The sequence below is a fragment of the Rhinolophus hipposideros genome, assembly GCF_964194185.1.
Source record: "Rhinolophus hipposideros genome assembly, chromosome: 7".
Taxonomy (NCBI): Eukaryota; Metazoa; Chordata; class Mammalia; order Chiroptera; family Rhinolophidae; genus Rhinolophus; species Rhinolophus hipposideros.
The window spans coordinates 894,355-920,763 of NC_138053.1; the positions used below are offsets into that span (position 1 = coordinate 894,355).

At 48.7% G+C, this 26,409-nt stretch overlaps 1 protein-coding gene across 2 annotated transcripts; it reads right to left on the reverse strand.

Moving 5' to 3' along the window:
* Positions 1-12,594: 12,594 nt before the first annotated feature.
* On the reverse strand, positions 12,595-23,308 carry ASL (argininosuccinate lyase). Of its 2 annotated transcripts, XM_081052980.1 has the most exons (17): positions 23,202-23,308; positions 22,948-23,001; positions 19,940-20,134; positions 19,493-19,576; positions 19,159-19,215; positions 18,932-19,029; positions 17,706-17,783; positions 17,550-17,627; positions 17,114-17,166; positions 16,754-16,816; positions 16,459-16,573; positions 16,262-16,346; positions 16,118-16,177; positions 15,774-15,857; positions 14,923-15,003; positions 14,685-14,791; positions 12,595-14,582 (listed from the first exon to the last, which is right to left on the reverse strand). In XM_081052980.1, the coding sequence occupies exons 2-17, from the start codon at positions 22,957-22,959 to the stop codon at positions 14,438-14,440; spliced, it is 1,395 nt and encodes a 464-aa protein (XP_080909106.1). In that variant the 5' UTR covers positions 22,960-23,001; positions 23,202-23,308; the 3' UTR covers positions 12,595-14,437. The 2 variants fall into 2 exon arrangements, with proteins under 2 accessions (XP_080909106.1, XP_080909107.1); XM_081052981.1 differs by lacking the exon at positions 23,202-23,308 and having other exon boundaries at positions 22,948-23,092.
* Between the last annotated feature and the right edge of the window lie 3,101 nt (positions 23,309-26,409).

Consider the following 26,409-nt stretch of genomic DNA (forward strand, 5'->3'; position numbering starts at 1 on the left):
GCAAACACAGATTCGCAGCTCAACTAGTTCCCGCAAAGGGGAGGGAGCTGTGGAAGCAGGACTGGCTGTGGTGGTGGTCTCCACCATTGCTCTGGGCCACCTCTCACAACTCACCCCGCCCCTGGCCCCACCTATCTGGGCGGATCCCTGCAGGAGTAAACAGATCAGCTGAAACAAACGGGCTCTGAATCTGGTGCAGAAAGAGCTTTGGAACTTCAAAAGCTCTTCGTATACCTATCAACCTGTTGCAGAAGCCACTCCTGTAGATGTCTAGGAAGAGAAATAGTAAATCAGTGATTGCCATGAATAACCAAGGCAACAAGACAGCTCAGAAAGAAAGTGAAAAGTCTCCAGAAAAGGAACTTAGAGATATGGAAATATGTGATTTAAATGACAGAGAATTCAAGATTGCAATTCTGAAAAAACTGAACGAGATGCAAGAAAACACAGAAAGGCAGTTTAATGAACTCAGAAATACAATCAAAGAACACCATGAGCATTTTACAAAAAAGATTGAAATTTTGAAAAAGAACCAAATAGAATTTCTGGAGATTAAGAACTCAATAGAAGAAATTAACAATAAAATATCCAGCTTAGGTAGTAGAGTTGACCAGATGGAGGTAAGAATCAGTGACATCGAAGATAGGAACATGGAATTTACACAGATGGAAGAAGAAAAAGACTTGAGACTTAAAAGAAATGAAAGAACTCTACAAGAACTTTCTGACTCTATCAGAAAGACCAATATAAGAATAATGGGCATACCAGAAGGAGAAGAAAGAGAGAAGGGAACAGAGAATATATTCAAACAAATCGTCGATGAGAACTTCCCAAACTTGTGGAAGGAACTGGATCCTCGAATCCAAGAAGCAAACAGAACACCTAATTACCTCAATCCCAACAGGCCTTCACCAAGGCACATTGTATTGAAGCTGTCTAAAATCAATGACAAAGAAAGAATCCTCAAGGCAGCCAGGGAAAAGAAGACGGTAACTTACAAAGGAAAGCCCATTAGATTATCATCAGATTTTTCAGCAGAAACTCTACAAGCTAGGAGGGAATGGAATCAAATATTCAAACTATTGAAAGAGAGAAATTATGAGCCAAAAATAATATATCCAGCAAAGATCTCCTTTAGATATGAAGGAGGAATAAAGACCTTTCCAGACATCCAGAAGCTGAGGAAATTTTCTAATCCACGACCTGCACTACAAGAAATACTAAAGGAGGCTATTAGACCACCATCAACAGGGACAACTTGTGGCAACCGAGACATCAAAAGGGGGAGTGTAAAGGCCTGAACTGGAATATGGGAATAGAGAAAGTAAGCGTACTGAAGAAACAGGAATACTCTAAATATCAAACTTTCTTTTACATAAACTTAAGGGTAACCACTCAAAAATCATCCAGAACTGAAATATATACTGTAATAAAAGAAGAAACAGAGGGAAACATCATAGAATACCACCATACAGAAATAATAGACAACAATAAAAAGGCAAAGAAACAATGGAGACACAGCCTTACCAGAAAACTAAAGATAGAATGACAGGAAATCCTCACATATCAATAATCACCGTATGTAAATGGACTGAACTCACCAATAAAAAAGCACCAACTAGCAGATTGGATCAAAAAACTAAACCAAACCATATGTTGTCTCCAAGAGACACATCTCAGCTACAAGGACAAGCATAGACTCAAAGTGAAAGGGTGGAAATTGACAATCCAAGCAAATGGTACCCAGAGAAAATCAGGTGTAGCTATACTGATATCAGATGAAACAAACTTCAGGGTGAAATAGGTAACAAGAGACAAAGATGGACATTTCATAATGGTAAAGGGGACTATACAACAAGAATATTTATGCCCCCAATCAGGAAGCACCGAAATATGCCAAGCAACTACTAACAGAACTAAAGGGAGAAATTGACCAAAACACAATTGTCCTAGGGGACTTAAATACATCATTGACAGCTTTGAATAGATCATCCAAACAGAAAATAAATAACAAAATAGGAGCCCTAAATGACACATTAGATGAAATGGACATAATTGACATATATAGAGAGCACGTCATCCTAAAACATCAGATTATACATTTTTTTCTAGTGTACATGGAACATTCCCAAGGATAGATCATATTGGGACATAAAATCAGCCTCAGCAAATTTAAGAAGATTGAAATCATACCAAGCATATTCTCTGATCACAAGGCTTTGAAACTGGATATCAACTGCAAAAAGAAAGCAGGAAAAAAACCAAATACATGGAGATTAAACAACATACTTTTAAAGAACAACCGGGTCAAAGAATAAATTAGAGGAGAGATCAAAAGATACATAGAAACAAATGACAATGAATGGATAAAGAAGTTGTGGTATATATACACAATGGAATACTATTTGGCGGTAAGGAAAGATGATATAGGATCATTTGTGACAACATGGACGGATCTTGAGAGTATAATGCTAAGCAAAATAAGTCAGACAGAAAAAGCAGAGAACCCTATGATTTCACTGATATGTGGTATATAAACCAAAAACAACAAAAGAACAAGACAAACAAATGAGAAACAAAAACTCATAGACACAGACAATATTTTAGTGGTTACCAGAGGGTAAGGGGGAGGAGGATGGTAGATGAGGGTAAGGGAGATCAAATAGATGATGATTGAAGGAGAACTGACTCTGGGTGGTGAACACACAATGGGATTTATAGATGATATAATACAGAATTGTACACCTGAAATCTATGTAACTTTACTAACAATTGTCACCCCAATAAACTTTAATTAAAAAAAAGAAAAGAAAAAATAAATAAATAAATAAAAATAATAGTCAATTGATATTTTTAAGGGGTATCACCTTTATTGAGGTATAATTAATGTACCATACAGTGCGCCCACTTATATTGGTCAGTTGATTTTTGGCAAGGGTACAAAGACAATTCAACTGAGTATGAATAGTCTTTTCAACAAATGGTGCTAAGACAAATATATCTCCACATGGAAAAGAATGAAGCTGGACCCTTTTTTACACCATATAAAAAAACTAATTCCAACTTAACATCCTAGTGGGTATGAAGAGATATCTAATTTTGGTTTTGATTTGTATTTTCCTAATGATTAATGATGCTGAACATCTTTTCATGAGCTTATTGGCCATTTATATATTTGGAGAAATGTCTAGTCAGATGCTTTGCCCATTTTTATTTGTCTTTTAATGTTGAGTTGTAAGTGTTCATTGTATATTCTGCATACAAAACCCTTATTTTACTTCTTTTGAGGCACAAAAATTTCTTGTGGGTTTCTTTTTGGGGGTTATGAAATGTTCTAAAATTTATTGTGGTCACAATTCCACAACTCTTTGAACATACTGAAAACCATTAAATTGAATATTTTAAAAGGTTGTGTTTTATGGAATGTGAAGTATATCTCAATAAAGCTATTACTAAAAAATAAAGGAATGGGGGCAGCCGGTTAGCTCTGTGGTTAGAGAGCAGTGCTCATACCATATTTCACCGAAAATAAGATCTGACTGGAAAATAAGCCTTAGAATGGTTTTTCAGGATGCTCATAATATAAGCCCTATCCCAAAAATAAACCCTAGTTAAGATCATCAGCCAGATGGATGTATTTAGTATGTCCGTTGCAACACACGATGGACATACTGAATTATAAAGTAATAATATTAATGTATAATTAAATATAAATAAATAATATTATTGACATTAATATTTAAAATAAATGAACATATAAATTATAATGAAGTATTTGTAAATACCCAAGTGGGCGCCTTTGGACGAGAGGTAAACGCCTATGTAAACAGATGAACACGAGACTTATTGCCAAATGACCAATCAGAATTCAATATGTCGAGTGCTGTAATGGACTTACTTAAGGCACTCATGCGAAATAGAGAAACGTTTTCTGAATTTTGATGCCTGCAATTTTTCGTTGCTTCTGTGTGGACCATCATTCTTAACTATCATCATTTTTGTTGCCACTCCTATCTCGTAAGTCTTCAATTAACACTTGATTTAATGGTAGATTTAAAGGGAATAATATTTTGACCCCCAGATAAGATGAGTGCAAAATGAAAGAGCTATTCCATCGAGTACAAGAAAGGAATCATGGAGGACTCCGGAGGCAAGAATCTTAAAGCTTTCTGCAGAGAAGAAGTTGGATCTCCGAATGGTCCAAAAATGGCGAGCAGAGTACAATAACCTCAGTCAACAGGTGGATGAGGGAAAGAAGCACAAATGTGGATCAGGTCTGTAATCACTATTTCCTGAGCTGGAAGACATCATCTGTGAATGGATTGCTGACAGGAGAGCAAAGACTTTGGTTGTGCACAGGGCTGATATTCAAGCATTTGCTCTTGCAATGGCATCACAGTTAGAAATATCCCTAGAAGAATTCAAAGCATCACAACACTAGCTGGTTGGCTTCCTTCAGCGATAGGAATTGTCTCTAAGAAGATCGCCAACACTGTTCAAGCTAGAAGATACTGAAGTTATTAAACATGCACTTGCATGAAGTCGTTTGTTGATGGCATTGACTTTTCTAGATACCAACTCTTCAATATGATTGTTATGGATGAAACTGCAGTGTTTACGGGCTAAGGATGTCAAACGACAATTGATCAGAGGGGTGCCTCATTAACCTACATTCCCTCCATTGGTTACGAAAGTGCATGTGTTACCTATATGTTGGCAATTTGTCTGGATGGAAAGAAAGCCCCACCTTTCATCATCACTAAGGGCAAGAAAGATAAGGATGAACGTGTTTCAGGCATTTATGTTCTTGAAACCGAAAAAGCCTGGTGCACAAAAGGAGTTATAAGGAAGTGGGTGGATTTAATACTGCCACTTGTTTTACCAGGTGGTCAAAGAGGTCTGCTTGTCTGGGATTCAGGCAACACTCACCACCACACTAAAGACATTAAGGACTTCCTTACAGAGAGAATAAATCCAATAGTGCCCTGTTTCCCAGAAAATAAGACCTGGCCGGAAAATCAGCTCTAATGAATTTTTTGGAACAAAAATTAATATAAGACATGGTATTATATTATAATATATTATGTTATGTTATGTTATGTTATATTATATTATACAGTAGTACCTTGGTTTTTGAACATCTCCATTGACGAACATTTTTGTTTACTAATGCTGTAAACCCAGAAATAAATATTTTGGTTTTTGAACACACCTTGATGGATGAACATGTTACCCTCCTGAGTGCGAGATCCTGAGGCCTAGCTGTCAGCTGTTGAGTCCTGAGCACCCGCGCAATACGGAGGTGATATTTGGGCTTATTTGGTGACCACGTGCAATCAATCTGTGCTCATCTCATCTCAGGAGCACTCTTGCAACCAATTTGTTTTTGTGACTGTGTGCAATCAATCTGTGTTCATGTCATCTCAGGAGCCCTCTGCCAATCACCCCTTGCTGTGAGAAATGGATAAAAGCTGCAAAGCCAAGAGAATCATTAACAGAACAACAATAGAGGTGAAGAAGGAAATTATTTCCAAATGTGAAAGTGGTGTCCGTGTATGTGATCTGGCAACGCAGTTTGGTATTGCCAAATCTACAATTTGTACCATCTTAAAAAATAAAGAAGCCATTAAAGTATTCAATGTTGCAAGAGGTGTTAAAACACTTATAAGACAAAGAACACAGACAATTGAAGAAGTGGAAAAATTGCTTTTCATATGGATAAATGAAAAACAGTTGGCTGGTGACAACATTTCTGAGAGCATAATTTGTGAAAAATCTTTACATTTGCATGCTGACCTCATCAAAAACACCTCTAGAACAAGTGCTGAGAGTGATATTTTCAAGGCAAATAGAGGATGGTTTGAAAAGTTTAAGAGGAGAAATGGTATACACAATGTGGTGAGACATGGTGAAGCTGCCAGAGCCAACAAAGAAGATGCTGACCAATTTGTTTTGGAATTTAAAGATTATGTAGAGGCAGAGGGTTTCCTTCCCCAACAAGTTTTCAACTGTGATGAGACAGGCCTCTTTTGGAAGAAAATGCCAAAGAGGACCTACCTAACAAAGGAGAAGAAATCATTGCCAGGACACAAGCCCAGGAAAGACAGGCTAACCCTTTTATTTTGTGGGAATGCAAGTGGGGATTTTAAGTTGAAACCTTCGCTAGTCTACCATTCCGAGAACCCCAGGGCATTTAAGAAAAACAATGTCATAAAAAGCAAATTGCATGTGATGTGGAGGGCAAACAGCAAAGCTTGAGTAACCACGCAATTTTTCATTGAGTGGGTTCATGAAGTGTTCGGGCCAAGTGTAAAAAAATAACTCCAAGATAAAAATCTTCCAATGAAGTGCCTGCTTGTTATGGCTAAAGCTCCAGCTCACCCCCCAGGCTTGGAGGATGAGTTGATAGAAGAGTTCAGTTTTATCAACGTAAAGTTTTTGCCCCCAATGCAACTCCTCTCATCCAGCCCATGGACCAGCAGGTCATACCTAATTTTAAGAAACTTTACACCAAAGCACTGTTCCAAAGGTGCTTTGAGGTGACCTCGGACACAGAGCTAACCCTCAGAGAGTTCTAGAAGAATCATTTCAATATCCTACATTACTTACATCTTATAGACAAAGCATGAAGGGATGTGTCTCACAGAACAATGAAGTCAGCATGGAAGAAACTGTGGCCAGACGCTGTCCCTGACCGTGTATTTGAGGATGTTGAAGAGGACGCTCCTATTGTTGAGGATGTTGTGTCTCTGGGAACATCCATGGGCTGGGAAGTGAGCAGTGATGATGGAGGAGTTAGTGAGGACCACAAGTCTGAACTCACCACAGAAGAACTTCAACACATTCTGACGGAGCAGCAACAGGCGGCAACTGAGGAATTGTCTTCAGAGGAGGAGGGAAGAGAAAGTGTTTCTACTTCACTGATCAAAGAAATGTGTGCAAAAGGGGTTGAAGTGCAAATTTTTTGTTGAAAAATATCACCCTGATAAAGCTGCTGTAAGTCATGCCATTAGCACTGTCAATGATAATGTCTCACGTTAGACAAATTTTAAAACATCGGAAAAAGCAAATGTCAATTGAAAAATTTTTAGTGAGGAAAAGATCCAGTGAGTCTAAACCAGGTGTCAGTGATGTAAAAAAAATCAAGGAAAGGAATGGCAGGAGAGGAGTCACCTACAGTGATTATGGAAGAGGGCTACAGAACACCTGAACAACACTCACCTATTGTGATTCTGGAAGAGGAGTCCCCCATCCAAACCATGACTATCATCATTGCAGGTAAGAAAAAATTACATTTTCATTTTTATCATCTACAGTACTGTTTTTACATTGTGTTTATTTATTATTACTTTTACAGTACAGTATATTGTGTTTATTGCTTTCATTGTGTATCATTTTATGGATCTATGGTATCATTAGATAGTAAAATTCATGCTAAATTGCTGTTTCCTTGTACTTGATGGAATAGCTCTTTCTTTTTGCACTCATCTTGTCTGGGGGCCAAAATATTATTCCCTTTAAATCTACCATTAAATCAATTCATGCTAAATTGATTTTAAAGGTCTGGAATGGATTAATCCATTATTGCATTACTTTTATGCCTCGGTTGTCGAATGTTTCAGAGCTTAAATGGTTTTCTGGAACGGATTACGTTAGAAAACTGAGGTACTACTGTATTACATAAGACTGGGTCTTATATAATAGAAAAATAAGACCATGTCTATATTAATTTTTGCTCCAAAAGACACATTAGAGTTGATTGGCTAGGTGTTATTTTCAGGGAAACATGGTAAGTACTAAAGTTATGGAACCTGGGTTCAAAGAGAATTTTATTAATTTGACCTCAAAGGCAACGGAAGTAAAAGCTAAAATAAATAAATGGGACTATATCAAACTAAAAAGCTTTTGTACAGCAAAAGAAACCATCAACAAAACAAAGAGGCAACCAACTGAGTGGGAGAAGATATTTGCAAACAATGCCTCCAATAAGGGGCTAATATCCAAAAATATGGAAAGAACTCATGCAACTCAACAACACCAAAACAAACAAACAATCCAATTAAAAAATGGGCAGAGAACCTGAACAGACACTTGTCACAAGAAGACATACAAATGGCCAACAAATATATGAAAAAAGGTTCAACTTCACTATCTGCTAGGGAAATGCAAATCAAAACCACAGAGGTATCTCCTCACACCAGTTAGAATGGCTGTCATCAACAACACAAATAATAATAAGTGTTGGAGAGGCTGTGGAGAAAAAGTAACCCCCATAACTGCTGGTAGGAATGTAAATTTGTACAGCTGCTTTGGAAAACAGTATGAAAGTTTCTTAAAAAATTAAGAATAGAATTACCATATGACCCAGTAACTGAAGACATTTATTCAAAGATATATGTACTCCAATATTCATGGCAGCATTATTTATGGTGGTCAAGACATGGAAACTACCAAAGTGTCTTCGATAGATGACTGGATAAAGAAGATGTGGTATATATACACAATGGAATACTACTTTGCCATAAGAAAAGGTGAAACACTGCCATTTGTGACACGGATGGATCTTGAGATTATTATGCTAAGTGAAATAAATCAGACATAAAAAGTCGAGAACTATATGACTTCACTCACATGTGGGATATATAATTGAATGCAACAAAAAAAAAACAAGACAAAGAAACAAAAACCCATAGACACAGACAACAGTTTAGTGGTTACCAGAGGGTAAGGGCAGGTGGTAGAAGAGGGATAAAGGGGGTCAAATATATGGTGATGGAAGGAGAACTGACTCTGGGTGGTGAGCACACAATGTGATAGATAGATAATGTATTATAGAATTGTACACTTGAAACCTATGTAATTTTACTAACCATTGTCACCCCAATAAATTTAATTCAACAAAAATAAAATACTCCTTTAAAAAATTTAATACAAGAGCTGGTAAGACAACCTCATTCCCTTTTGCCAGGCACTTGCTTTATCAGCATCCCTTGCAGCTAAGGATGTAAGATGCAAAGAGAAAGAGATAAATTAAGGTAAGGACTGTTAAGCAAAAAGAGACCAGGACTTGATGATTTGGGAAATTTTCAGCCTATCCAGTTACAAAAGACCCTAAAATTAGGATATTCGCTGTCAGGAAAGCATACTTTAGAAAGCCACGGGTATGGTTGGACAATCTTTTGCTAGTGCCTGGAAAGGATCAAAATGTCAGAGTATTCTGTAGTTAAGTGTGCTCTTTGAAAAGATTTGGCACATGACTCATGGATCCCCTGAGATATCTCAGCAGAAACCAGGAATAGAGAGGGGATTGTCCAGGAACGATCTGTGGAGAAATCTATTGTCTAGTGAAGTAAACATGTGTGACACACACAGGAGACCCACAAAGTCCTTTATATCAGCAAAAATGTTACCAGCAAGGGCTAAAAGGAACAGAGAGAGGAGGAAAATAAAGAAGGCTTTCAAAGTTCTCTCAAAATTCTACAAGCAGGAAATAGGCAGAGGTCATTCAACTGCAAACATGTACTACCCTTTAAGAAAAAGACGACTCTGAGGATGGTGGTGCAGGCACAGAGGGCAGAGCTGAGAGCCACAGAGGATTATTCTCAGGTCCTGATACCTGATGGAGTTTTCCAAGTTGGATTTCAAAATTGTTCGGAACCAGTGACTCCATTTGTCGTGCGGGTGTCCGGCGGGGCGGCCTGCGGGGTCTCTGCTCCCGCTCCCCACATAAGAACGCAGGATGTGGCCAGGCCAAAAAGGAACACCCACGGAGCCATAGGTAGGGAAGTCATACCACTATGGTCTCACTGGAGGCTGGGTTTACACGACGTGCGACCTGCTGTCCGCTTTGCTGCCAACCGACCAACTCTCCTCGACTCTCCTTACTCTCCTTCAGTCTCCTCCTTCACTCTCCTCAGCTCCCCTCCGTAGCCGCGGCAGTTATATCAGTGACCAATGGCTTAATGGCTACAGCTGATGGCCAACCAGCCCAGCTGACGGCCATCCACTATCTGAGCCAGCACCTCTCCACATGAGGCCGAGAGCCTGGAAACTGCTTTCTGGGGCTTTGTCCCCACACCATTTGTCCTTCCATTTTCTTCCTTAAATTGAAACATCTGTTAACTATACTCTTATGTCTAAACCAGCATTGTATTTTGGGAGTAATTTGTTTCTTGAGTCTGTATGTGTGAACTCACAACAATCATGAGTGTCAGTTTCATAGAGAGGAATTTTACGTCAGGACGAATCATATCCACACTCTCACTCATACCTAATTTAGATGATAAAATGTGGGACATTTGAACTGATGAGATTCTGAGGAAATTCAGAACATAATTTTTTTTTTTTGAAGAGGAACAGAACTTCATTGGGGAACAGTGTGTACTTCCAGGACTTTTTTTCCAAGTCAAGTTGTTGTCCTTTCAATCTTATCAATCTTAGTTGTGGAGGGTGCCGTTCAGCTTCAAGTTGTTGTCCTTTCAGTCTTAGTTGTGGAGGGCGCAGCTCAGCTCCAGGTCCAGTGGCCGTTGCTAGTTGCAGGGGGCACAGCCCACCATCCCTTGTGGGAGTCGAACCGGCAACCTTGTGGTTGAGACGATGCGCTCCAACCAACTGAGCCATCCGGGAGCTCAGCAGCAGCTCAGCTCAAGGTGCCGTGTTCAATCTTAGTTGCAGGGGGCGGAGCCCACCATCCCTTGCGGGACTCCAGGAATCGAGCTGGCAACCTTGTGGTTGAGAGCCCACTGGCCCATGTGGGAATTGAACCGGCAGCCTTCGAAGTTAGGAGCACGGAGCTCTAACCGCCTGAGCCACCAGGCCGGCCCAGAACATAAATTTGATGCTGTAATGGGTTGAGTCTTTGGGGAAACTTGAGATGGAGTGTATGTATTTTGCATATGGGATTGTGGGGACAGAGCCCCAGAGAGCAGTTTCCAGGCTCTCGGCCTCACATAGAAAGGTGCTGGATCAGCTAGTAAATGGCCATCAACTGTGATTGGATGGCCATCAGCTTTGGCTAGCTGGCCGTCAGCTGTAAGCAGTGAGCCATTAGCCATGAATATCACTGCCACCAGCGAGAATATAGTGGCATGACTCCCATATCTATGGCTCCGTGGGTGTTCCTTTTTGGCCTCACCATGTCCTGCGTTCTTATGTGGGGAGCGGGACCAGAGACCCCGCATGCCACCCTGCATGACAAATGGCGCAGTGAGCAGGGTACAGTGTCAGCCAAAGCTCTCCGAAGGGTGGTAGAGCAGTTTGAACACTGTCTCAGGAAGACCAGGAGCAGCTGCCGGAGAGGTGGACCCCCGTGGAGTGGTGGGAAGACGTGGATGGTTCCCCAACCAGCATAGGCCGGAGAAAGTGAAGGTTGTTGCGGCCCTGTGGGCTGGGAAGTGCTTGCTGAGGCCCTCACCCCCAGGTTGGGGAGGACTTGGAGCCCTTGCCCTGCGAAGAGGGCACACATTGTGAGGCTAACGCCCAGCCCTGGCGAATGACTGTGGACTATGGGGAATGGGCTCCATCCCTAATTTAAGGGACCACTTGACTGTTTGCTTGGGAATGTACCACCATGCAGTGGAACTGGCGGATGTTTGTTTTTGTGTCTCAACCAGCCGCCGTGGAGAATATGTGAGAAAGACTGGCTGTGCCCAGAGAGTGGGGGTGCCCTGAGAGGCCCTGCTGTGCCCAGGAAGTCTGGCTGTGTCCAGAGAATTGGCAGTGCCCTGAAAGGCCCTGGCTGTGTCTGGGGAGACTGGTGGTACCCTAAGAAGCCCAGGAAGTCTGGCTGTGCCCAGAAGCACTGGTGGTGCCCTGAGAAACCCTGGCTGTGACCAGAGAGCCTGGTTGTGTCCTGGATATTGCATTCACCTCCAGGCTCCTCGCACAGGGCCCATTGGGGAAGACACTTGTCACATAGATTGTGAGGCGAGACCCTGTAGGGGTGGAGTGTGGGGACAGAGCACCAGAGAGCAGTTTCCAGGCTCACGCCCTCATGTGGAAAGGTGCTGGCTCAGCTTGTAAATGGCCATCAACTGTGATTGGATGGCCATCAGCTGTGGCTAGTTGGCAATTAGCTGTAAGCAGTGAGCCATTGGCCACGAATATAAGTGCCGTGGCTACACTAGCAGCAAATGGGGACTAGCAAGAAGATGGTGGCTGGCAAGTGCGGATTGCAGTTAGGACGGCGGGTTGCGGACAGTGTGGCTCCTGCTTCCTGTGTCTCCAACCCAGTCGCCAGCGAGAATATAGTGGTATGACTCCCTTATCTATGGCTCCGTGGGTGTTCCTTTTTGGCCTCACCATGTCCTGCATTCTTATGTGGGGAGTGGGACCAGAGACGCCACGTGACTCCCTGCACGACAGGGATGGACATTCATCTTTGACAGCCAGACAGTACAATGTAGTGGACTGAATAATGATCCCCCAAAGAAGTCTGTATCATAATCCCTGAAACTCGTGAATATTATCTAACATGATAAACAGAACTCTGCAGATGTGATTCAGTTAAGGATCCTATCCAGGTGGATCTAAAGTAATCACAAGGGAGGTAGAAAGTCAGATTTGACAACTGAAGCAAAGGGTCAGAGTCAGAAAAAGATTTGAAGATGTGTTATTGGTGGGCTTGAATGCAGACGGTCTCTAGAGACAGGGAAAGGCAAGGAAACAGATTCTCCTCTAGAGCCACTGGAGGAAGCAAGGGTCCTGCTGCCTCTCTGTCTTGTCTCAGTAAAACCCATTTCAGACTGCTGACCTCAAGAATTATGTTTATGTTGTTTCACGCCACCGAGTGAGTGCTAAGTTGTTGCAGGAGCAACAAGAAACCAATACAAGGTCACACTGGGTTTTGATGTTTAAAAAAAAAAAAAAGGATGTGAGGAAGAGATGAAGCCAGTTGTAGCAGAACAGAAAGAGACAGACATGGGGAGTGGCTGTCACATACGGGCAATCTGGAGAAAAGATAGACTCTTGCTCTGCCTGAGAGGCTCATTCCCTCTGTTCAGGTCAGATCACAGGTGGCCAGGCTCATTGGTGGGAGGCACTAGGAGCTGATTCTAGTTAAGGATGAACTTCTGTCTGGAAACAGTTCATAATTAGATTGTGGTGTGCCCATTGATGGAGGTGGTCAAGTAGGCTTTATCCGTGTCCTGTGTATTACAATTATTATTTTAATCCTATCAGTTGTCTGATGAACTAAGTCCCTCCTTCATTTCTGAGAGATTTTAAGGATTCCCTGGATCAGCAGTTCTGACTCTAACATGCACCAGAAGCACCTGGGCAGTTTGTTAAACGCAGATTCTGAATGTCAGGTGGGACCGAGGGCGGATGTAGCTGGTCTGCAGGAACTTTATGTAACAAGGTTCTAGAAACCAGTGCTTCTCAGGCCTGAGTGCACGTCAGCACAACGTGGAGGGACTTGAACCAGATGGCCGGGCCCCACCCAGAGTCTTAAACGTTCAGGGACTGAACGTTTGCATTTTTAACAAGTTTCCAGGTGATGGTGATAACTGTTAGGAACCATACGTAGAGGACCACTACTCTAGAAGGTTGTATCTGTAACCCCTTTTGGAATTCAGTGTCGTGCCCCCACTGCTGGGTTTTGGTTCTGTAGTCTTTTCATCATTCCCAGAATTCACTTGGAGGGGTTATTCATTCTTCCTTGAGTTTAGCTTATCTTTGTTGTTAATTAAGTGTAAATTGCAGGCATTGCTTGTAAGGATTCGGTGAGGTTCACGTAGAACAGGTCTGCAGCTCCACTGGCTCTGGGGACTCTGTTACTGGACGCGTCCTGTAACGAGCCTGGCCTCACGCCCCTTACAGGCTCAGTGTGAGGACTCCCCCCCTGGACTGCAGCACCACCTCTCTGGGACCCTCCACGTTTGTTAGTGCTGGAATTCATGTGCACATCACTCTGGAGGGTATAGGAGGCATCTTCTTAGCCTGTGTATGAAGCTTACCTAGGTCCAGGCATCATACCAAGTACTTCATCCCCTCAGGAGGGCAATGATACCCTGCTGTTGTTCCTGATGGTCCAGGGAAAGGGAGGCTAAACAAGAGTAGAATGGGAGCAGGGGAGCCCAGGGGACACTGGAAGGAAGATTGATGGGCAGGGACTGACTAGGTTAACCAAGCCCATCAGGTCCCACCAGGGCTCTGGGGAGGCCAGTCCTACCAAGACACCCAAGGCAGGAGGTCACTGTGATGCCCAGCAGTGAAAGGGGGTGAGACCTAAGCAGGGCACAAGCTCTGGTAAGATGCAATTCCCGCTCCTCTCTTCCCCACGGGGGACTGGCTTTTCTTGCTGTCTCTCCACTTCCTTGACGACCTCCACTTCCTCTCTGCAGCCCCAAGCTCACCGCTGAGGGAGACAGGCCAGGCAGGAAACACGCAGCAGCCTCCCCTTGGGCCCACTTTATTTGGGAGCGGGATGGGGAAGGGTCTAGGCCTGCTGTGCCCGCAGCAGTGCTCGCACCTGGCCGATCTGCCAGTCGACACTGGAGCGCGCGGTGCCACCCAAGGCAGCATACTGCTCCACACTGTGCCCATAGTCCCACACTTGGCTCACGTCACCCGTGAACAGGCGGCTGAGGGGAAGAAGGAGATGAGCCAGGACAGCCTGGTCACCTAGGCCTCAGGGGCCCAAGCTCCAGCCCTGGGAGGCAGCAGAGGGAGGGGAGGAGCTGCACCTGATGGTCTGTAGCTCCTGCAGCGACAGCTGGTTGAGGGTGACCCCTTTGGTCTCGGCCATGAACACAGCTTTCCCAGAGGCCTCGTGAGCCTGGCGAAATGGCATCTGCGGGTGCCGGGTGGAGCGCAGTGCTGACTGGCTGCCTCGGCGCCTTGCTCGGTGGTGGGCACCCCGCGCATCTTGCCTAACCCACCCATCGTCCCCTCACCCCTGCACCCCAGCCACCCCACACATACCCCTTTGCGGACCAGGTAGTAGGCGAGGTCAGTGGCCAGCATGTCAGGACTGAGAGCCTGCGCCATGTTCTCACGGTTAACCTGGAGGCAGGCGCCGGGGACTGGTGAGTCCTGGGGACTCGGGGCCTAAGCTGCCAGCCCCAAGCCCACCCCTAAGCCAGGATGTCCCTTGCCTTGGGCAGATAAACTCTTACCACCCTGTTCTGCTCTTTCTGCTTGAACCATCTTTCCATAATACTTGGTAATTCTGAGGTGTGCGACTGGGCTGCCATTATGTTTTCAGAGTCCTTATCTTTAGCACACATCAGAATGACCTGGAGGATTCATTACAAGTACAGCCCCCCGGGGCCACCCCCAGTCTCCAATGCAGCGGGTCTGGAGTGAGGCCTGGACTGCACTTCCATCAAGTTCTCAGGTGATGCTGTGGTCCAAGAACCACACTGAGAACAACTGCTTTTGAGACACATCCTTAACTATTTGGGAATGAAATGATATGAAAATGGGGATTTGCTTCAAAATAAGGGGGAAGGGTGAGGTTGTGGGTAGCTGGGTGTTGGCACATAGGGGTTCATCTTACATGCTCTCAACTGTTGTATACTGAAACTTCCCACAAGAGATTAAAAACGAAATTTAGTTGGGCCAATTGATGAGACTCCTTGAGTCTAACCCACATGCATTGTACTGTAGCAGCTAAAGTTTTGTCCCTTTACTGTTCCTCAAGGGCAGGAACAAGCACCCCCCTCTCCCTGTCCCAGGTCTTTGGGACCACCCACCCTCGCCTCCTGTCAAGGTCACCCTCCTGGCATGTCCACCCGAGTTCAGGGACTGAGGGGAGAAGGGGCGTGTCTTGCCTGCAGCGTAGAGATGACGCCAGTGGCCACCTGGAGGACGGCACTCATGGTGTCTGACACTTCAAACACGGCTTCCTTGTCCTCCTGGGAGGCACGTGGCAGGGGTGAGGGCCCTACAGTCCCGCCCCCCCCCAGGGGCCCCTTTTCCTTCCCCTGGGAACACTCAGCCCTTGCACAGCCTGCACCGAGTGAGAGGAGTGCGCTCAGGGTGCACAGGACAGAAAGTGGCATTTCTGTGGGGCCCCCGCCTGTGAGTGCCAGGGCCCTGAGAACTGCTTCGTGGTGCACATGCATGTGGGCCCCACCCTACCCCACCCCGCCCCCACCACCCCCCAGCCTTGTACCTGTAAGTCCTTGTTGTAGGTGCTTGGAAGCCCCTTGAGGGTCATCAGGAGCCCAGCACACTAAGGGAAGAGTGAGGGTAAGCAGACTGGGCCTTGGAGCCCATGCAGTCAGCCACAGGCCTCACCCCCTCCCGCCCTTCTCACCCGTCCAAACACTCGCCCGGCCTTGCTCCGGATCAGCTCCAGGCTGTCTGGGTTCTTCTTCTGGGGCATCAGGCTGCTTCCAGTGCTGGGGACAGAGATGCTAGGGCTCAAGGGGCTCCCCTACCCCTTGGCTGGCCTGCTGGCTGAGGTGAGAGGAAGGAAGCCATGCTGGTGGGAGCACGGCAGTGCAGCCTTACCTGTAGGCATCTGAGAGCTGCACAAAGCTGAACTCCTTGGTGCCGTAGAGGATGAGGTCCTCTGCCATCCTGCTGAGATGGGTCATGCACAGCGAAGCCCAGAACAGGAACTCAGCTGGGGAGAGGGGAAGGGAGAGCAGGCTCTCTGGTCACCTGGCTTCTCTCGCTCTTCACCCAGTCTGGAGAAGCTCCAGGTAGACCACATGGGGGTGGGAAGAGGCTGGAGAGGAGCTGGGGCTGAGGGACAGAGGTGGGGTGCAGTGCAGGGGAGGCGCGGGCTGGCCCCAGGACTCACCCACAAAGTCTCGCTCACTGGTAGCATCCATGCTGTTGACAGTGATGGCCCCAAAGTTCAGTGCTGGACGAGGGGAGGGTGGGGAAGCAACAGGGCTGGGCTGGAGAGCAAGGAGCAGCCTCCTCCACCTGACCCAGCGGCCCAGCCACCTCCCCTGGCCCCTCTGCAGGGAAGCAGCGTGGAGAGGGGCATGTCCCAGGAGGGAGGCAGGAGCCCTGAGTCACCCAGGGCCATCACCCCGCCACAGGCCTCCCTGACATCTCAAACTTCAGTGTCCACAGGTAATAGACGGAGGTTTCCCCTAGACCCCTGCCCTCTCTACCAGACCTGGCGGGGTCACCCAGGGGGTCGTGGGCTCACCTGCTCGGAGAAGCTCCCGATCCACACCCAGAGGGTTGCCTGCAATGGCCCCGCTGCAGGGGCAGGGGTCTGAGTGGCCAGGGCTTCGGGCAAGCAGGCCCTGGCACACACACATTCACACCCAGAGCTGAGCCCCGAAAATTTGTCCCTGTCCAGGGGACACGGCAGACTATGGGCAAAGGGCTGGCTGTCTGGAGAGCTCTGACTCTGCTCTAACACACTTGTTAGCTCAGTCGTCCACGTGGTAAAGAGAACTGGGAGTCCGTACAGGGTCCTGTCTGCCCATGTAGAAAACTCCTCGATGAGGAGGCAGGTCACCTGGTTTTCTGCTCCCCTCTGTCCTTCCTGGTTTCTCTTCTGCCAGTCCCCAAGGGCCATGCTAACTCTGTGGCAGCAACCCTGGCCCCCACCCTTGGAGCACTGAGACCTCACTCACCTCCCTAGGGGCAGAACGTTGATCCGCTTCTGCACCTCCAGCAGCCTCTCAGAGTCTCTGGTCAGTGCCACGGCATGGCTGTAGGGAGCCGGGGACAGGAAGGTCAGGGCACCCCAGGGGCCCTCCGTCCAGTCCCTCCATCAGGGCCCGGCTCACCTCAGGATCCAGTGGCTCCAGCGGATGGGTTGAGCTCTTTGCAGGTGTGTGTACCCTGGGAAGAGGATGTCACGTTCCCTGTGGAGGAAGAGTAGGGGTAGGGGACCTGAGGGGTTCAGGAGGCTCGAGTGAGGTCTGCCTGTGACATCTGGACCATGCAGGCTTGGGCCCCTCCAGGGAAGGGCAGGGCAGGCCTAAGAAGGATCGGCCTGCATGGTGGTCTCCTGGGGACAGACTCATTGTACGGGAAGAGACCAGAAGTGGGGCAGTGTGATCCAAGGCCTGGGCCAGAGCTGTGGGGCCTCCGCGGGGTGAGGCCTGGCCAGTACCAAGCATGGATTACACCCTCAGCTTCCGTATCTGAATCTGCAGCAGCTCTCAGCAGGGGCCAGCGTGGCGGGGTGGGGGGGGGGGTGGTGGTAGGGGGAGAGGAGGCACCCGGTGGGGCTGTTTGTGAGCAGGCAGGAAGCTCCCCAAAGCTGGGGGCACTTCAAAGTAGGTAGGGTGGAGGCAGAGGGGCTGTGGTAGTGGTTCTGGTCTTTTTTTTAAGTCAACAGCTTCACTGAGATATACTTCACCCATTTAAAGAGTATACTTCAGTGTACAACCATCACATCAATTTTCAAACATTTCACTACCCCCAAAAGAAACCCTGTCCCATTAGCAGGCACTCCTTATTCTGCCCGCCCCTCCCCAAAATGGTGCTTGTGCCCGTTTCCCCCAGAGGGTGAGGTCTGTGAAACACAGGTCATGGGGAGTAAGGGAGGAGGTGGGGTCAACCCTGTCTCTGACAACAAATAGGGACACCTCAGCAGTCAGGGCACAGAAGCCAAAGCTTCGGAGGAAGCTGGTGGGAGGCGGCCTTCGGCTGTCCTTTCCTTGCCATGCTGGATGGGGTGGGGACGTGGGGCACATGCGGCTGCCCCAGGCACCAGCAACCCCATCTTCAGGCTTCAGAACACCTGCCAAGTGCCTCAGCTTCTTGCTTGTGGATCCTCGTAGTGGGGAGCTTGCCCTGCCTGGCTAAGCTGGCACAGGGGAAGGGGACACTGCAAGAAATGCCCCACTCCCGGATGCTCTGCAACCCTGTACCCCAGGCCTGGCTCCTCTACCCTGTTCATCCCTGCTGCTGAGGTCTGGCACTCAAGCTGCCTGTGTCAGGGGAGAGGAAACCCTGCCTGCTCTCCTGGCCCGCTCTGCCACCTGGGTGTCGGCAAGGTACTCACGCCTCTGCCCGGTCCACCATCGCTCTGATGAGCTCCCAGAGGAGAGCAGAGAGTGTGGAGCAGTTCTGCCGCATCCACAGCCTGAGGTCTGTGACCACCTGTGAGAGGAGGACAGATGTGTGGCTTCCCTGGGGAGCCAGGACCGCTGCACAGCTCCAATTCTGCTGTCCGAGACCCCCAAGGTTGGGAAACACTGGATGCGGGGTAGGGAGGGGGGATGGCGGCACCTGGTCATTCCGACTTCGTCCTGTGTGCAGTTTCCCGGCAGTTTCCCCAATGAGTTCCTAGGGGTGGAGGGAGGCATGGGTTGGGGTCTGTTGCTTGCAGCCCAGAGGGCTCCGCTCAGGTGGGTGCACTTCCTCCCCCACTGTGTGTAGCCCCCTTCCCTGCCCCAGGGCCCGTGGTCCTGCCCAAGCCCTGCCATCTCTGCCGAGGCCTCCTGTTCTGAGTTCCCACCTGTACTCTGCCAGTGACGAAAGGAACACAATGATGGTGCTTATGCTCAAAGTGGCCCAGGGCAAGGCGGTGTGGGCACGCCAGGGGAGTGGAAGGGGGTCGTACCTTCAGACGTCGCTCATTGGCCGTGTGGATGTCCTCATCATTGGGATTTAGCTTGAAGGTGCCCTGGGCCCACTCCTCAGCCACCTGTAGCCGATGGCAGTAACCCGAGGTCAGGCGGGCAGGCACTGACAACCGATAGGGCCCAGCCCTGTCCCCACCCTCGCCGTGGTCCTGGGAGAGCCACAGGAGGATCCCATGCAGCCCACATCCAAGGAAGCATTTCAGGTCTGGCGCACTTGTGCCCATGAGCCGTGGGGCCATGGGGTGATAAAGGATGCAGAGAGACGGTGAGCACAGCACGTGGGTAAAGGGCAGCTCTCCAGGCACACAGACACCACAGGGCAAATGAAGGGCTTGCGATGACACTGCAACATGCACCTGGGGATCTGGTGGGAGCTGGGGGCCACAGGGAGGGACCGCTGGGTGGTCCCAAGGCACGGGAAGTACCTTGTCCAGGCCTCGAAGTATCTGGTCCGTCTCAGCCTTGGTGAGGAGCCCTGCCTTTTCCAGGCCCCGACTATAGGCCTTGCTGCCCTGAACGTCCACTTCCCACAGGTGCTGGTCGTAGGCGATGGATGAGTTGAACTTCTCCATGATGGGGTCCACGGCACCCACAAACCGGCCGCCCCACAGCTTCCCGCTCTGGCCAGGAGAGCAGGAGCAATTAATCTCCTTCCACCCCGCAGGGACAGTACCTCTCACAAGGGGCCCTCAGGAGAATGATCAAGTGTGATGGCAGTGGGAACCAGCAGACAGAAGGAAACTGAGGCTCAGAGTCAGGAACTTGCCCAAAGTCACTCAGGGAGTGAGTGTGTGAATGTGGCCGTGCACTGAAATTAGGGCTCTTTCCCACCACAAGAGACTGCCCCAGGGAGATGGTAGCAGGGTACAAGGCACCCTGAGACCACAGAAGAACACCTGTAGCCTTTCCTGCCATTGAGAGGTGGGAAGTCACTCCAGAACCCAGAGTCTGAATCCAGCTCTGGTGTACCAGTGACGGTAATACTGGCTATCACGCACTCAAGTTTCCCTGCTTGCTGGGCCCTTTCTCGTTGGTCGCATGTACTAACAGCAGCCCTCTGAAGCAGATACCAGTACTCTGCTGCTACAGAGAGGGAAGCCGAGCCCAGAGCAGCTCTGTAGCTTGCCCTCTCCAGGGGTGAGAGCCAGGACTGCAGCCCAGCCGTCTGAAGTCAGAGCCCATGCTCTGAACCCCACATACTGCCAGGACCTCTGTGCTGGCTCTTCTGTTCTGAACTTTTGCTGTAGGGACGGGCAAGGAGGCACCTGAGGGGCCCCATCAGGCTCAAGTTACCTGCACTGCCCTCCCATAGCTTGGGGCAGAGCCTGCATGCTTAACCCCCACCACTCCTTTGGGGAGCTCCCCTGACACAGCAGTGATCACTAGCCTTCTAGGAGGTCACTAGCTGACCCTCTGCCCCCCAGGAGCCAAGGGCAGAGGGATGAGATAGAGTCACTGCTGTTTTGAAAGAGGGCATAGGCCATGGGACAGATGGGGGAGGTGCAGAACTCGTGAGAAGCAGTTCAAGCACCCAGAGTGCTGGGGACTGGGAGCGGAGAGCGCGGTATGGAGTGTGTGTGGTGCTTCACTGTGTCTCTTTGCGGAGGGGCATTGAAATGGCCACTGGGGACTGTCTTCCTCTGTCCCCCTGCAACACCTCAACCTCTGTTAGCCTCCGGCCCATCGGCGTGTTATACAACCTCTCCAAGCCTCAGGGTTGCATCTCTGTCCATTTGATAAAATTTGCTAAGTACATACATAGCACAGTGCCTGTCACTCAGTAAATTCTAGGTATTACTAAGGGAGAGGCCAAGAGCTGCTGGGGCCACGGAGTGCACCACGGAGCCTCCAGCACGCTCCAGCCACAGGCTGTGAGCTGACCCCTCGGTGCCCAGCATTGGCCACCAGAGGACTCTGCCCTGCATCAGCAGCCTCCACCCCCTCAGCCTTTGAGTCAGGACTGCCCTTAGCCCTCTGCTGCCCTAGCAAGCCCAGATCTTCAGCAAAGCACCACTTGCGGCCCTGGTCCTGACTACTGGGGCCACAAGGTCAGGGCCGTCCAGTAAGGATAGGGAGCCAGTCTGCTCCTCAGCCAGAAGCCTGGCGTTCCTCCCCCAGCAAAACTCCCTGCCTGGGTTGTTAGTAATAACTATGTAACGAGCGGGACTGCAGCCAAACCAATTAGTGCCAACCCACAGGGCAGCCTGGGGGAAGCAGAGGTCACCTGGCGCCCCATTCTGCATTGGGGCCAAGCTCCCACCCTACTAGCAGGCTTAAAAAGACCCCAGGAATATGTCAGAGTGAGATGCCTCCACTTGGGCACCGAGGTGATGGGGAGGACCAATGTGGTGGGAGAGGGCACTGCTCCAAGCCAGGGCACACCTGGGCCAGAACGATCCCTTTGGGGCAAGGGGCAGGGGCACCGGGTGGGGCTGGGATAAACGAGCAATAGCCCTTGAGAATGCACAGAGAATACCCTTTGTTGCTGTTGGTACCATTAGCTACCACTTACTTACTGAGCATCTACTACTGCTTAGCCCTGTGGGAGGCATTCTATGTGTTGTTACAGCCTCCTATGAGAGGGGCACTGTCACCCCTATTTTACAAAGGAGGAAAGAGGTCCAGGGTGGTCAAGTGACTGCTTCAGAAACCAAGTCTGTTCGGCTCCAAAGTCTAGGCCCTGCCCCTGGCCCTCCACCATGACCCACGCTAGCAGGGCAGGCATTCTTATCCCATTTATTCAGATGAACAAACTAGGGCCCAGAGAGAGGAAGTGATTTGCCAGCTAATGAAAGCCAGAAGGGACTGGAACCCAGACCTACTGCTTTCCAGGCCGGTTGACATCAAGCAAACAGCCCCCTTTTTACTCAAAGGCTTCAAAGCAATGATCTCATGACCCAGTACTTTACAGAGGGAGGCAGACAGCTATTATTATCCCCACTGGCCAGATAAATCGACCAAGGCCCAAGAAAAGCAACCTGTGCGTCAGACTCCTGCCACTCAGTGGTCAGGAAGAGAACCCAGGAGTCCTCTGTCTCTAAAGAAGAGAGGCCAGTGAGACAGGAAGCTTGTGGGCACTGGGGCCACAGGGCACAGCCTTCTACCTCCTGGATCTTTCCACACAGCACAGTCATATGGCCTCTACTACACACGGACAACTGCTACCGGAGGAGGTCAGGTCAGGGCCACCTTCCCCAGCAGAACGCTTTGATGGCTTGGCCACACTGACTGCCTGGGGAAGGGGGGGGACGGGCGAAGGTGTCTCCCGGGAGTGCCCACCGCCTGGGGCCAGGAAGGACAATCACCCCGGGGCGGCGGCAGGCAGGTCTGGCACCGGGAGACCCCGTGCAGTCACGGCCCAGCTGGCCCCCAGGGCGGCAGTGCCCCCTTGTTTGGAAGCCCGGAGCACCCGCGTCCCTGACGTCCCACTTACCTCCGATGCCATGCTGGGTGGTTCCTAGTCGTCCGGGAGCCTCGGTCCTCGGGTCTGGAAGACAAGACCAGGCTGACGACCCCCTCGGCCGCCGGGCGGGGTCCCCAGGGCGGGGCCAGCCTCCGGCGCCAGCGCGGCACGTGGCGGAACACCGCCCGCGGGAGGCGGACGTGGGCAGCGCCTCGGTCCTCCGCGCCCTGCGCTCCCGCCCTGCGCTCCCGCCCGGCCCCAGCGTCCGGCCGCCGCGCACTCACCTCCCTGGCCGCTCCGTCTGTCACGCCAGCCCGCCCGCGGGGCTTTTCTGGCGGAGGGTGCGTCAGCGGCAGCGGGACCTGCCCCGCCTCCTGGCGACGGCCGCACCAATCCCAGGAGGCCTCGGCTGTGGGCGGGGCCGGCTTCAACGCGGCCTCGCGCCGCGCGGCCCGGGGTGGGTAGGGGGCGCTGAGGGCGCCGCCTGGGAACGGCGCTGCGCAGCAGGTGCTCCGGGCGGGCGCTGGACACGCTGGCTAAGGGTAGAGGCGAAGACGCGGGCCGGGCTGGCGGGCGCACAAGACGCCGTATAATGTGAAATGGCGTGCCCGGTCATTCATTCCTTCGTTCATTCAACAAACTATCTAAAATACTCAGGGAAGATTTCCTTGACATGATTAATTAAACAAAAATAGCAGACTGTGTTCTACACACTGGGGGGACAACCTCGAATTCCTGCCATGGAAGGGCTTCTGGTGCAGATCCAACCAAGGTCGGGTCTTGAAAGATAGGGAGTTAGCTCAGTGGAGATTAGAGCATTCTCTGCAGAGGGAGCAGCCTGGGCAAAGGCCTACTTGGAGAATTCCAAGCCTTTTTAAACGTCCTTCCCTATGCCTAGAATGCCCTTCATTGCTGTCTGTCTTGCTACCTCCTGTTCGTCCATCAGCATTCTAGCCGAGCATCATCAATGTTGGGAAGCCACTCAGCCGATCCAGCTGGATCCTGGATCTAGGTGCTCCCAAGGGATCGTGAGCATAGGCGCATCTAGCAGCCTTTTCCTCAATTGGGAGCACAGCAGTTGTGTTTCTGGGTCTTCTCCCCTACCCAAATGTGAGTTCCTTTGAAGCAAGACCTCACACATTTTACCTCTGTGACCCCCAGCAGGCCATTAGGTGGACAGGAAAACCAGTGAGATCAGCTATGAGCCATGTATGTGGTCCTGAAAACTGAGAGCATATGGCAAGTCCTTAGGCTCTACCTGTTATGTATGAGGCCAGACATCCCGTCCTGGGAGGCCGTGTGAAAGCCAGTAGTACTCTGCAAAATGAGATCACACTCCTGAATATTAATATACAGGAGCCAAATCCTTTGGCAAATGAATTGAGATTCTAAAGGGAGTTGGGGAAGATGTTTGAGAGCAGGGCTGTAGCCACAATACCTAATGCAGGTTCCAGGCTCTGCGCTAAAGACTTCACATGATTAATCTTGTTTCATCTTCACAACAGTCTTGTATATAGATGAAGAAACTGAAGCTGAAAGGGGTTAGGAGTTAGAGGATGTGCCTATGGGCACCCAGTTAGAAGGGGACAGTCTGGCTGTCCACACTGCACCACATGACAGAAGTGAGTCCATCACCCCAGTTTTGCTTGCTGCAAACAGCAAGCTTGGCCTGCGTGGCGGCCACTGCATGGTTGAGAAAGGGAACTCAGGAGAAGGAGGAAGACAAAGAGGCAGTATAAAGGTTTGTAAACAAAAACACCAGACAAATCAAAGGAGTCTGCAGCTAAGGCCCTGACAGTATACATTAAAGTGGGCATGACCCTTAATCATTTTTTATTTATTTTATTTTATTTTTTTCAGTTTCAGGTGTACAAGACAAGGTAATATGTAGACGTTCATCATTTATATCCCTCACACTGTGAACCCCCCTCCCCCATCCACTATCCCTCCGACCTCGCACCGAGCCATCACATTATATATATAAAATTATAGTTGGCATTCATTAATGTTTAGCTTCTGGTGTACAATGCCATGATCAGGCATCCACAGTATCTCTGAGGTGGTCTCCCAAATAGGACGCATGTCTATCGGATACCCAACAAAATCTTTACGACATTATTAAATAAGTTTCCCAAATTAATTTTCAAAAAACCCTGAGGCCATCTTGTGGTTACCAGCTGCTTCCTAATCCCTTCACCTTTCCCCTTATCCCCAACCCCCCCCCCCCGCCCATCTAACAACTCTCGGTTTTTTCTTTGTGTCCTCAAAACTGTCTCTGATTAGTTCATTCACATATTCTTTTCTTTAGATTCCGCATATAAGTGAGATCATATGGTACTTGTCTTTCTCTTTCTGACTTATTTCACTTAACATAATGTTCTCTAGATCCATCCATGTTGTTGCAAATGATAAGATTTCTTTCTTCTTTATGGCTGCGTAATACTCCATTGTATAAATGTACCACAGCTTCTTAATCCAGTCATCTACCGATGGGCATTTTGGTTGTTTCCATGTCTTGGCTATTGTGTAAAGTGCTGCAATAAACATAGCAGTGCATACTGATTTTTGAATTGGAGTTTTGGATTTCTCCGGGTAGATGCCTAGGAGTGGAATTACTGGATCATAGGGTAGTTCCATTTTTCAGATTCCTGAGATACCTTGACCCTTAATCTTGAAGAAATGTGCTTAGCTTTAAAGACTCATGGGCGCTGATTAGCCAAATTCCCTCTGAAAAGGCGGAAACTCCTGAGCCAAAACCTCTGGGAGGCTATGAGACACTGGGAAAAGTGTGCCTGCCAGTGGTCAGTCTGTTACCAGTGCAGGGAAGATGGGCAGGTCATCTCTAACCACTAGAAGGGCACCCTTTGTTATCTGTAGTCCATGGAGAGGTCAGAAAAAAAGGCTATCTCAGGCTTTCAAGAGGCAACACTCAGCCCATATACCAATTTAGTGCTCCTGCTCCAAGTGGAGGTTTAGGTGGATGCTGGGTTTGTTGAGGGAGCACGACCGGAAGGAAGACTGGGCTCTCGGCCACTGTGGGAAGCAGTTGCAGGTATCTCATTTTCAAGGACCTCTTTGATCACCATCAGACCCAGTTCCTCTTCAGATTGTCAGGATGGGGCTGCTGGGGTTTGGGGACTGGGGTGAGTCTATTCCCAGGGAATTGCTAGAATTGTCTGAATCCTATAATGCAGCAGAAATGGTAGATGGGATTGAGTCAAATTCTCAAGACTTATTAAATGACAGATGGCCAAATTCATTGCCAGGAGACCCAAACTACAATAAATGCTAAGGAAACTCTTCAAGCTGAAGGGAAATGACATCAAGTGGAAGCTTGGGTCTACAGGAAGGAATAAAGAGAATCAGAAAAGACAACTCTGTATAGAAGACTTTTTTCTTTCTTCTTAATTTCTTTAAAAAACAAATGGCTATTTAAAACCAGTACAATGAATTATTAGGTTTATAACAAGTGGAGAAGGATACTAATGGAAT